General features: G+C 37.0%; 1 protein-coding gene across 1 annotated transcript in view; it reads left to right on the top strand.

Annotated features, from left to right (window-relative positions):
* Positions 1–12,825, top strand: part of LOC132651066 (vomeronasal type-2 receptor 116-like) — a gene marked incomplete at its 3' end in the record, with an annotated part of 44,305 nt that extends 31,480 nt beyond the window's left edge. Inside the window, exons 5-7 of the mRNA XM_060376372.1 lie at positions 705–932; positions 2,593–2,716; positions 11,939–12,825. Of these exons, the coding sequence (XP_060232355.1) occupies positions 705–932; positions 2,593–2,716; positions 11,939–12,825 (1,239 nt within the window). The remainder of the gene's footprint in view (positions 1–704; positions 933–2,592; positions 2,717–11,938) is intronic.
* Positions 12,826–13,547: the final 722 nt, after the last annotated feature.

Here is a 13,547-nt window from a genome sequence, read left to right as displayed (position 1 = left end):
TTTGTATGCAGCAAATTGATAAGTCCTGTTTTATGCATCCACTGTGTTAGTCTGTGTTTTTTTATTGAGGGACTGTGTCTATAGATGTTGAGTGATACTAATGATTAATGATTGCTAGTGCCTGTTATTTTGATTTTTAAGATTGCAGCAAGTTTTTGTGTTTCTGTACGTTTGGTTTTGCAGCAGTGGTGTTATTTATTTTCTGTCTTTCTCTGGGTGTTCTTTACTTTCTTTGGTTGGGCTTTTCCTTCTAGTATCTTCTTTACAGTTGTGAAGCATAGACACTGGCATTTTCTAGTCCACAGCATGACCTCTCACTTGCTGTGACGTCACTACAGTCAAATCCTTAGTAACCATGTACACTGGGTGTTGCCATTTTGGATCCTCTTCAAATCTACATCTTCTAAATGGAAATATTATTTTCTGGTCCTGGAGAAAGACAGAGGACCTTTTTTTCAACTAAGGAAATGCTACACACTATACTATCTTGCATCTCATAGACAATATTTCTACTTGTGTTCAGTAGCTTTTGCATTATTTCTATGGGGAATAATTTTAATCTCTCTAAACAACTGGGAAGACAAATAAACAAACTAAGCACTTTCAAAAAGAAAGCCATGTTAGAGAAAGGGAAAATGAAATTTTCTTTAAAGTCAGCCAGTAATCTGTGTGGGCCACTCATATTATATGATGTCTTTCTTCAGCTTCATCCATTTCTGAGAAAAATTAAATTTATAAATGCTGCTGGAGATGAAATAAGCTTTGATGAGAACAAGAATATTAGGGAAATGTATGACATACAAAACTTTATTGCATATAGTTTTCGAAATGCATTACTACTTAAAGTGGGAGAGTTTGTCTTCAAGAGTGCACAAGATCAAGGCTTTTTCATCAATGAAGTTCTGATTCAATGGCCAAGCAACTACAAACAGGTCTGGAAATTTTTCAGTATTTAATATGAAGGGAATTATTTGTGAAAAAATATAAAAAATGATTGTGTAATGATTCTTTAACCTTTTAAAATAATTGTGAAATTTTAATTCTTAGCTCTATTGTGACTGTGAGCTTGTGTGTGGATGTTCATGCACATGAGCACGTGTGCTTCTTAAGTCCACAGTAAACTGTGGTTATCTTCTTCAGTTGCTGTCAACTTTATTTTTATCTGTGTGAAACCCGTACTTTCTGATTTTGCTGAAAACAGTGGCCAGCATTACCTAGGTTCTCTCTCTATCTTCATGATCATAAAGTTTGGATGACAGGCCTATTTTTCTGCACCCAGCTTGTCTTCCATCCTTTCATCATGATCAAATTCACATTTTCCTGCTTATGTTGCAAGCATGTTAAATACTACAACATTTCTTTAGTTCTGTTTGATGACTTTAAATCAGAAATAAACCAATATTTCAGAACTACATATATGTATATATACATAAATACACATACAAATGCATACATAAGGTCAGTTAATTCCTTAGCTAGAATTAGATGAATTGAATTTAAATGTTTGTGTTTGTTCATAATGCAGTGAATGAATAATTGAGAGCTCATGGTTATATGGTGGTATGTATGAGTGTTTCTATATGTAAACATGCACATGCACAGAAACTTTTGAAATTTTCTCATATGTTAATTATACAGGCTAGCTGAGGCTCAAGCATTCTTCCATTCACACAACTCATGTTCAAGTATATCAATAATTCCACAAGGTTGTGCGCTAGCATAAACAATAAATTTTGGATTTGGACACAAGACATTTCTGTAAAGAATGTATATGAGCTGCCCAATATGTGTGTGTCAGGAACTGAACTCATATTTCAGTGCAAGAGCTGTATGCACTCTTAACAGCTGATCCAGTTATCCAGAAACACATTACTGTTAATATGTACATATTCATTAGACAGAAACTGAATCCAAACCAAGGCAGAAAAGAGGTCTAAGATGGAAATATTTCCTGTCCTACAAAATTTCTAACATATAACAAACTAAAATTGCATTAGAATTGTGTTATGTGATTATCTAAGAATGCAACTGCTGAAAATCCCATTTGATGACTATACTAACGTTTGAAAAGAAAGGCATAGAACAATCCCTAGCATTGGGAGTCAAGTGTAAAAGTCACAATAACAGAGTATAATTCACCAATGGCCAAACCATTTCACAAGAAAATTGAACTTCCTTTTGAAGCTGAATCAGAGTGCATGGGTGTTACTACAAGACTGGAAATATAAAGGTAGAAACAATGTTGCTTGGAGGCAAGTATGATTGGATTCTTGTCTTAAAATCCAAATGTCCCAAAATTCATACAATAAAATGAGTTCAGGCTTACTGCCTCACTGAAGAGAATATCTTGATGTCCTACACATTTCACACAAAATAGACATAGTAGTGAGTCATAGTTTGGTCACCAAAAAGGGATGTTGAACATTTAGTATTGAAAAGTGTGGTAAGTTTAAATCTCCATTCCACATTCCCACATTAAAACCTCAGAGTTCCTCATAAACAAATACAATTTCCATAGGTTACATGTATTTAGCCTAAACTATTTTAAACTGATGTTTAATATCATGACCAGTTTTTCTGTGCTGCCTTCAGACTCCTCAATCTGTATGTACACAGAGCTGTGGTCCAGGATTCTGGAAAGTTCTACAAAAAGAAAGACCGGTCTGCTGTTTTTCTTGTGCATTTTGTCCAGATCAGCACATTTCCAACCAGACAGGTAGAAAAATAATGTTTTTACTCAAAATGCTTGGGAATGGAGATGGGGAAAGTTAAGAAGTGACCTTGGTGTCCTAATGTAGTGCTGTTCCATATGTCTCTAACACTCATCCCCAAATCCATTAATCATTGCTGAAGCCACACAATGTGTGAATTTAGAGTGGCAATTCTTATGGTGTTGTGTCATATGCACCCTACTTTACAAAACCTGCCTTTTGGTGCATGGAATGGCAATCTCAGTTCTTGCAGTGCTCCATGCTATGAGTTCCCCATTAAATGTGAGATCTCCTGTTGTCCAGGATCAATTTGTATTTCTGTGATTAACAAACCTAATGATTCTTGCCTTAAAATAACTCCAGGAAAAGTTTATGTCTAATTGTTTCTGAATGCGCAAGAAACTGATCTGAATTTACAGCACAGTTGTCATTTTCAGTATAAACAATAGAAAAAGCAAGTCTTTGTGAATGAAAAGATGGCTGCCTGTTTAGGGTTGTGGTCAACCATGTGATAACATATATAATAATATCATATGGAATGAGCAGGTCGCATTTTTATATACAAAAACACACACAAATACACAAACGCATTTAATGAAAAAAGAGCCCATATATTTGAGAGAGAATAAATATAAGGTGGGTCAGGCAGAAGGTTTAGAGCAATGAAAAAGAAGAGGCATAAAGAGGTAATTATACTATTTTTAAAATGAAATTTTTTATGAAAAAAATTAAAAGTCAGAAAGGAAATATATCAATATAATGATGAGAATCTACTATTTATTATATTAAAAAAGGCCAATTCTTAGACAACCATAATACAAACAGGACTTTTATATATTATTGCAAATGATCAAATGTTGAAAAATTAATTAAATATCTTTATATTCTATGATCTAATGCTATCATAGGTCAAATTCCTTGCAGAGTGACACATGACTTCAATTCCTATATTAAAAAGATATGGAGATAGCAGGCAGCCTTGCCTTGTCCCTGATTTCAGTGGGATTTATTTGAGTTTCTCTCTGTTTAGGTTATTGTTGGCTATAGGGTTACTGTATATTTACTTTACTATGTTTAGGTATGTGCTTTGTGTCCTTGATCTCTCCAAAATTTTATATATGAACATGCGTTGGATTTTTGGCTTCTATAGAAATGATCATGTGGTTCTTTTACTTCTCTTTGTTTATGTGGTAGATTAAATTGATGGAATTCTATAGACTGATCCACTCCTGCATGTTTGGGATGAAGCCTATATGATAGTGGTGGATGATATCTTTTATGTGTTCTTGTATTTGGTTTGTGAGTATTTTACTAAGTATTTTTGTGTCAGTGTTCATGATGGAAATTGGTCTGAAGTTCATGTCTTTCTTGGGTCTTGACTGTGACATAACTGTGGCTTCATAGAATCAATTTGTTAATGTTCCTTCTGTTTCTTCTTTTGTGGGATAGTTTGAAGAGTATTTGTATTTACTTTTCTTTGACGGTCTTGTCGAATTCTGAGCTGAAACCATCTGGCTCTGGGCTTTTTTGGATGGGGACTTTTGATGACTTCCTGTATTTCCTTAGGGAAGATAGGACATTTTATTTACTTGATCTTGATGTAACTTTGGTAAGTGCAATCTATCAAGAAAGTTGTCCATTTTATATAGATATTAAATTTCTGTGGTGTGTAAGCTTTTGAAGTAAGACCTAGTGATTCCTTTGATTTCCTCGGTTTCTGTCCTATCACCGTTTTTTATTTTGTTCATTTGGATAGTGTCTTTCTGCCTTTTAGTTAGTTTGGCTAAGAGTTTGTCTCTCTGGTTGATATTCTCAAAGAACCAGCTCTTGGTTTTGTTGATTCTTTGAATCATTTCATTTCTAGTATGCTGATTTCAGCACTGCAGCACTGAATTTGATTATTTCCAGATGTTTACTCCTTTTGGCCCTGTGTACTTTTTTTTTAGGTCTTTCAGTTGTATCATTAGATTGCTTGTATGAAATGTCTCAAATTCCTATACGAAGGCACTTAGTGGTATGAATTTTCCTCTTAGCACTGCTTTCATTGTGTCCCATAAGTTGGGCATGTTGTGCCTTAATTTTCATTGAATGCTAGAAAATCTTTAATTACTTTCTTTATTTCTTCAATGACACCTGTTATTGAGTTGTTCAGGTTCCATGTGTATGTGTAGACATTTTGTTCTTTCTGTCGTTGTTGAGGTTCAGATTTAATACATGGTGGTGTAATTGGATCCAAGGGATTATTTCGTCTTATTGTATCTGTTAAGACTTGCTTTTTGCCTGATTATATGTTCAGTTTTGGAAAAAGTTCCTTGATTTGCAGAGAAGAAGACATATTTGTGTCTGGTGAAAATTTCTGAGGACTTCTATTAGGTATTTGATTCATGACCTATATAAGCTTCATTATTTCACTGTTTAGCTTCTGTGACAATGATCTGTCACTTGGTGAGAGTGAGGTGTTGACGTTTACCATTATTACTGATGTTGGGACTGATGTGTGATTGAACCTTAGTAATGTTTCTTTTACAAATGCAGGTGCCCTTCTATTTGGGGCATAGTTGTTCAAGATGTTGTTGTCCTCATGGTGGATTTTTCTATGATGAGGACGAAATATCCTTCACTTCTCTTTTGATTAATTTTGGTTGGAAGACTATTTTATTAGATATTAAGATGGTACTGCCACTTTCTCCTTGGGTCCCTTTGATTGGAAAACAATTTTCAAGTACTTTACTCCAAGGTAGTGTGTATCTTTGGGGCTGAAGGGTGTTTATTGTAGGCAGTAGAATGTTGGCTGTTGTTTCCATTACTATTCTGTTAGCATGTGTCTTTTTATTGGATTTCTCATTCCATTGATGTTATAGATATTAGTCACCAATGAATTTCAATTCCTTTTATCATGATGTTATTGTGGATAGTGTGTTTGTGTATTTGTTTTCTTTTGATTTTTTTCTGATGTTACATATATCGTGTATTTTGTGGGTGTAGTTGATCTCATTGGGTTGGAGTTTTCCTTCTAGTAGCTTCTCAAGGTCATGGATAGTGCATAGATATTGTTTTAATTTAGTTTGTCATGGGATATCTTGTTTCCTCCTCTCTGTTGCTTGTAAATTTTGCTGAGTACAGTAGTCTGCTTTGGCATCCGTGGTCTCTTTGCATCTGCATGACATCTTCCCAGGACCTTCTGGGTTTCATACCCTCTGGTGGAAAGTCTGGTTTGATTCTGATAGGTCTGCCTTTATATGTCACTTGATCTTTTTCCTTTGTTGCTTTTGCTATTTCTTTCTTCATTGTGTTGATTTATTGTTTTGATTATTTTATGGCAAGAGAATGTTCTTTTCTGGCCTAGTCTATTTGGGATACTGTAAGTCTCTTGTAAGTTTAAGGTTATCTCTTTCATAAGGTTGGGGAAATTTTCTTCTATGATTTTATTAAACGTATATTCTGCACCTTAGAGCCTGGAGTCATCTATTTAGTCTATTCCTATTGTTCTTAAGTTTCACATTTTCACTGAGTCCTTGAACTGTTATGGTTTTACATTTTCTTTGAGAGAAAAATCAGTTTTTCCAATTGTATCTTCAATGCCTGAGATTCTCTCCTCCATTTCTTATCTTTTGTGGGTGATGCTTATCTCTGTGTTATTTGATCACTTCTCTAAGTATTCCATCTCCAGAGTTTTCTCTGTGTTTCCTTATTGAGTCAAATTCCATTTTCAAGAATTGAATGATTTTAATAATTTACTTCATCTGTTTAATTATGGTTCTTGTCTATGATGGCCTCTCTTTGTTTTCCTTTTATTTCCCTGTATTTCTTTGATACGTGTTCTTTTCCTCTTTATATGTCTCTAATAACTGTATAAACATAGATTTAATGTCCTTTTTCTGTGTTTCATCTGTATTAGAATATCCATTGCTCTCAGGGGTGGGTTCTGGTGGAGCTAGGATGTCCCAGTTTGTGTTGACTGTGTTTCTCTGTTGGCCTTTAGCCATCTGGTTGTCTGTAGCCTTACCTGTTTCTTCCTGGAAACTGCAACAAAGACTGGATCCTCCTGTTTTTGGAGTTTAGAGTAGTTATCAGGAAGATGTCAAATGTGCAGTGGCTCAAGAATGGGTGCATCTTAAGATACAAAGAATGACAGCATCTTGAAGGGGAAGGCACAGGGCAGTATATGGACACAGAAACTTGTAGGGGCTGGTGAATTGAAGGAGAGGGGTGTGCATGCACTGGAACCCTGAATTTTGAGGTGCAGGTACTGGTGCCCCAGGTTGCAGGTACCTCAGGTTGCGTCCCTGGGATTCCTCAGAATAAAGCTGGGGTGCAACTTACAGGCCTGCCCCAAACTGTGTTCCCTGTACTCAGATTCCTCTGAGATCTGTTTTCTTGGATCTGGGATCTCTGAAATTCTATTGTTCACCTGCTGTCCATGGAGTGACTAGAAGAACAGTGGCTTGGTGGCTGGAATGCTCTCCCAGTAATCATGAAGCTAGCACACAGGGAGCAGGAGGAATCTGAAGTCTGGCTGCTAGAGCACAGAGTCCCTGGATATGGGGATCCAAACTCACTGGAATATGTGAAGGGGCAGGTGGTCCAAAATTTACTACTCCTGGATCCATGAGATGGCCACAGGGGGCCTAGATCAGATCAACTCCATTCCATGGATGACCTGTCCAAATCAGGAAGCAGCAAAGTTGATGCTCTGGATCTAACCACCTGTCCATACACTGGTCTCAGATTATCTGAATCTCTGCCCCTCAGATATTGGGCACACTGGTCTCCACCATATTGAAGTCTCCATTTCTTGATCTTTCATCCTTCTTTTCTTTTTTTTGAATTTTATTTTTTTCTTATCAGTTACATTTTATTAACTCTGTATCCCATCTGTGTCCCGCTCCCTCATTCCCTCCCAGTCCCTCCCTCCCTCCCTCATTTCCACCGTGCCCTTTTCCAAGTCCACTGATATGGGGGGACCTCCTCCCCATTCATCTGATCCTGTTTTATCAGGTATCTTCAGGACTGGCTGCAAAGCCCTCCTCTGTGGCCTAACAAGTTTGCTCCTCCCTTGGGGGCTGGGGAGGCCAAAGAGCTAGTCATTGAGTTCCTGTTAGAAATAGTCCTTGTTCCCCTCACTTTGGGAAACCAATTGGTTACTGAGCTACCACAGGCTACATCTGAGCAGAGGTTCTAGGTTATATCCCTACATGGTCCCTGGTTGAATGTCAGTCTCAGAAAAGACCCTGTGCCCAGATATATTTGGTCCTTGTGGACCTCCCATCCTTTCCCCATCAGACTAACTCCCCTTCTTTCTTATGATTCCCTGTACTCTGCCAAAGGTTTGGTCATGAGTCTTTGCTTTGTCATCCTTCTTTTCTTTTTTGGTGGGAGCCTTTTGTGAACTTTTGAATTTCCTCATGGGTCTGTTTAGGTCTATTTGGATTGTTGAATTCATCTCTGAATAATGGTTGCTTAGGCAAATCTAAAACTTATCCATTTCATGTACATTTTTAAGCTTACTGGAATATAGTATGTTTTAAAAATATTTCCTTAGAATATTCTGAATTTTGTTGGTTTCTGTAGTAATGTTTTTCTGTAAATTCTGATTCTGTTAATTTGAGTACTGTATTTTTTTTTCTTTAATTTACTTGATCTATGGTCTGTCAATTTTGTTTATCTTCAGAAAGAGCCAGCTCTTCCTTTTGTTAATTCTATGTATTGTTTTCTTTGTTTCTGTTTCATTCATTTCTATTACAATGTTATTATTTCTTTCTATTATATTATTAATTTGTTTGTGTACTATCAAGCTTCTGCTCACACCTCTCCTCCCAGACCCTCTCTCTCACCTCACCTCCCAACCCAATGTGCCCCTTCTATATTTCTTTAAAAAAAAAAAACAAAAGTCTCCCATGGATATCAACCAGCCTTGACATTTAAAGTTGCAATAAGATTATGCACAACTTCTGTTATTGAGGCTACACAAGGCAGTTTTAGTCTTTCTGTTAGGTGTCCCCATAAAGACCAAGCTGCACAACTTGGTCTTTATGTGCAGGGAGCCCAGATCTGTCCCATGCATGCTCTATTGTTGGCTGTTCATTCTCTGTGAGCTTGTTCCAGGAGCCTTTCTGTGGGACAAACCTGAGCATGGAAAGGAGAGGTGTTTGTCTACAGGGTGCTCCAGAGAGCAGATCAGGGGTCAGCAAGGAGAGGGAATTAGTCAGCTGAGGTGGTTAGGGGAATATAGAAGCTGATTCCTAAAATTTATACATTTCTTTGGCTCTGACTTATTGCTGACAAGGCTCTTGTTTGTTTTTAGAAGTTTCACAGTACAAACACAGATTAATGATTATACAAGTGGTATAGAATGGGTGTTTGATTTTTTTTTTCATAATCCAAGGATAAAAGCTCAGTTACAATTTTAAAAGTACATACAGAGCATATTTGATTATCATTATTAGCCCTATAACTCTACTTTAAGGAATCTAAAGAATGTCTCCTTCAAAGAAAACACATTTAATATGTGAGAGCCTGCTTTTAGGTTGGAATTGTTTACAGTATCAGTGCAGTCCAGAGAAACAGAAAATATTTTAACTAATCTTTTTATGCATAGCAAATACAAATAAATATCTCCTTTTACTATATGTATCATCATCTATGCTACAATGTAGAAAAAAAGTTTATTTAAGTCAATCTATTTTATTTACTGGGTTTCGTTCCATAAGGAGTATACCCTCTTTGATCTTTTATCTTTAAGCTACATTTTCCAGGAGCTCTAAGCCTATAATAAAAGCATCTTAAATCGATACCTGAATATCCAGGCCTCTCAGGGTTAGCATATTGCCTTTGTTTACCCTGCACCAATATACTATTTAGGGGCACATACCCCAAGAAAACTCCTGAAATAATGGCTTCATCTCTCTATATGGCTACTTCTGCTTAATAATCTCCAGGGCATAAAGAACTTTTGCAAACAGTGGACAAATAAAGTTAAGTTTAGTATTTTCATAAGACTCAGGTATCATCAGGACAGGCTGCATTGTCTTCCTCTATGGCCTGGTAAGGCTGCTTCCCGTTCAGAGGTGGTGATCAAAGAGCCAGCCACTGAGTTTATGTCAGAGACAGTCCCTGTTTCCCTTACAATGCAGCCAGTCTTGATGAGACCAGATAGGCTATGGTCAGAGGGAAGGGGAGGAGGACATCACTATCAGCACACTTGGAGAGGAGAATGGGAGAAAATGAGGGTGGGAGGGTGTGGAGGGAATAAGCAAAGGAGCTATAGCCAAGCTACAAAGTGAATAAAGAATAATTAATTTCAAAATGCCTAATTTTTTTTTGACAATGGTCATTTGTTTTATTCTTTTTTTTCTTCCATTTCATATTTTACTCCTTTCTTTTTTTTTTTTTTTTCAATGCACTTTATTCAGGAACATTGAACAATCCTCGGACCCCGGGGAAAGCCAGCCCACAGCTTAAATAGCCTCTGGGTAGCCAACCCAGGCGTGCCACCAGGGGCAATGCAGATAGGTCCACATACATGGAAGCAAGCCAGATCCTCGGCCTTAGCCAAATGTGGAGTTGTTCGTGACAGAGAGCACTCACCATCAGGAAGGTGGAAGGCGGAAACCAGCTCCATCTTTAAGGCATAGCATTCCGCAGCTCTCTACAGTTCCCCCTTTTTGTTTTAGACGCATCAGGCAAGAGTAGAGGTCTGATCTCTGATATTAGAAATAAATTGGGACTTTGTACTGATGTTCATTTAGGTGTCATCCACCCAAAGAGCATCAGACCCGTCCGATACCTTTTTCTCAGAGGCGGGACCTGGGGCATCAACCCACATGCAATCAGACATGCTCTTCTCTGGGTCCAAAGCGGCTGACCCTGAGTGCAGTGCTTAGCCTCGCATCCTGAGCGTATCATTTTAGCTTTTTATGGTATCCAACCATGCTTGGGGAGAATGTCCTGCTTCAATGGCTGTAAAGGCCTGAATGATCATGGCTGCATCACACTGTTGTGAGACTCTAATCTTGCATATATACCACAGGCAAACCAAGGAGACCAACACCAGAAGGCCTGCTAACACTCCCATGCCCGCCCATTCCTTCAGATGATTCATGGCTGCAGCAATCCATGTTGATAATCCTGTCAAAATGCCTAATTTTAAAAAAGAATCAGACATAATTTTTCTGTAGAAAAAAAACAGAAATTAAATCATAGTGAAGAAAGTCCAATGTAATGCAACACACAAACACACACACAAACAAAAAAAAAACAACAACAGAAGTTAGAGATAGAAGAACAATGATTGTAACAATCTGCACAGCTTTGCTGGAATAGCACCAAGCAACTGTGCTTCATGACTCTCAGCAATTTCAATGAAAATGGCTGTGTCATTCTCCCTTTCTGATTTAACATTTTTATAGATTTATGGTATTTATGACATGTAGGTTATTTTTTTAGTCTTTAGAATATTACTGGAAGAACAAGAGTGTAAATTATAACAATTCCCAGGATTATCCTGGAATTAATAATGAGAGAGAAAGAGTCCTGGTCTGAGTCAAAGGATGTCAAAGACTATAGAAATTTATTTTCAACTTCCACAGCTGAGATAGGTAATAATTGGTCTGAGCTTATAGCTGGAGTTTGTTGATGCAAGGGCTGTATATTTACCACCAAATCAGAACTGTTCCATAGGTCATGGAGGTGAGACCTAATTTATTCCCATGTTACCTTAGAAAAATTATAGGAGTGGGATAACAAATATCCACTGAAACAGTGAGTAACAAGAAAAATGAGAAGAACCCATGATGATGGAAACAAGGAATATTTTTATATATTTAATATATATAAAATATTTAATATACATAAAAATAATATTTTTATACATTGATGTCACCAAAATACAATGTACACATACTTAGAAACTCAAAGTGTAAAAAAAGATTTGAAGGCTCACTTGACAGTATTACTTTATCTGAATACGAGTAAAATAGATTTCACTGTCCTTGAGAAACAGTGATAAGCTGCTGAGAAGAAAGCTTATTTTTAATTTAACAAGATAAACAGTACAAATGCAAATTCTAAAGAGTTCATGTACTTGGCAGAAACAGGAAGCAGAATATACCAGAATACACACATCACTGGAAAGCAGTCTAAATGTGCAACAAATATATATATATATATATATATATATATATATATATATATATATGGTGAAATGTTGATCCAATTTCTCCATACAGATCAGCAGATGTGCATCCCTTGCCCAAGTCAAGAGTACCCAAACCCTGAGAGAAACCACTGCCTGCCCAAGGCAGTGACCTTCCTTTCATTTGATGATCCTCTGGGCATGGCGCTGGCATGCACAGCTATGTGCTTCTCTGTCAGCACAATTGCAGTTTTGGGAATCTTTCTCAAACACAGAGAATCAGCCATTGTGAAGGCCAATAACAGAACTCTCAGCTACATCCTGCTCATCTCCATTCTCCTCTGCTTCCTCTGTTCCTTTCTCTTCATTGGCCGCCCAAACACAACCTCCTGCATACTGCAACAAATAACATTTGCAGTTGTGTTCACCTTGGCTATTTCCACTGTTTTGGCAAAAACTATAACTGTAATTCTGGCCTTTAGGGTCATGAAACCAGGAAGACCAATGAGAAGGTTGTTTGTCTCAGGTGTCTATAATACTGTCATCCCTATCTGTGTCCTGATCCAACTTATTCTCTCTGCAGTCTGGCTAGGAACCTCACCTCCTTATATTGACACAGATGAACACTCTGAACATGCTCATGTCATCATTTTATGCAACAAGGGCTCAGTCACTGCTTTCTACTGTGTGCTGGCTTACTTAGGGACCCTGGCCTTAGGCAGCTTCACTGTGGCTTTCCTGGTAAGGAACCTGCCTGACACATTCAATGAGGCCAAGTTCCTGACATTCAGCATGCTGGTCTTCCTCAGTGTCTGGGTCATCTTCATCCCTGTCTACCAGAGCACCAAGGGCAAAGCCGTCGTGGCTGTGGAGGTCTTCTCCATATTGGCCTCTAGTGCAGGGCTGCTGGGGTGCATCTTTTTCCCAAAGTGCTACATTATTCTCTTAAGACCTGATAAAAACTCTTTGAGATGTATTAAAAACAAAAAATAGCATATAAAAATGATCATTTTGATGTATTAGTTTTCTTTTTTCTAATAAAACCCATTTGTATACTAAAATTAAATTATTTACCTTTTAAGTAACTTTTTTCTTAAATGTATATTTAAACAAACATAAGAGCCCCTCACTTTGTAGAACAATCACAGACACTCTACTTTAGAATAGAAGCTGCTGCTGGAAACACATTTAAGTAAGTTATGCATGTTATTTATTATTTTTTGGACAATATACATATTCAAAATGTAATTACATGAAAGTAATTGAGATAAATAGTACATGAACTAAATACTTGTTTTCTTTGTTAATTTGGTGTGTATACAGGGCTTTGAGTGATATCTGAGATTCTTCTATAGACCAGGCATGAAAATCAATTTCTGGAAAGGGGTTGGTGGTGTTTCTTTTAAACAGATTGAGCCATTCCATAAACCAGAGTAGAGAATTTTCTAAAGGGTAAAACTAAAAATAAATCTACTGCCTGACCCTGCTCTCTTTTCCTAGACTCAGGTAAAAATGACTTGACAACCCACTCTACAAATACTTGCTCAGTCACTTTCATTGCTATTGTGTTCACAATAGGTAAAAAATGGAAAATCATAAATATGTTTAACATGATAAATATCATACACATAAATATTTGTAAGTAGAAAAATTATAATTTAGGTAACTCATATCCAGAAGAAAATATCTCTCATTCTCTACTC

Source organism: Meriones unguiculatus, assembly GCF_030254825.1.
Source record: "Meriones unguiculatus strain TT.TT164.6M chromosome 13 unlocalized genomic scaffold, Bangor_MerUng_6.1 Chr13_unordered_Scaffold_39, whole genome shotgun sequence".
NCBI classification, from domain to species: Eukaryota; Metazoa; Chordata; class Mammalia; order Rodentia; family Muridae; genus Meriones; species Meriones unguiculatus.
Note: the sequence above shows the minus strand (reverse complement) of the source record. Positions and strands in the feature narration are given on the sequence as shown.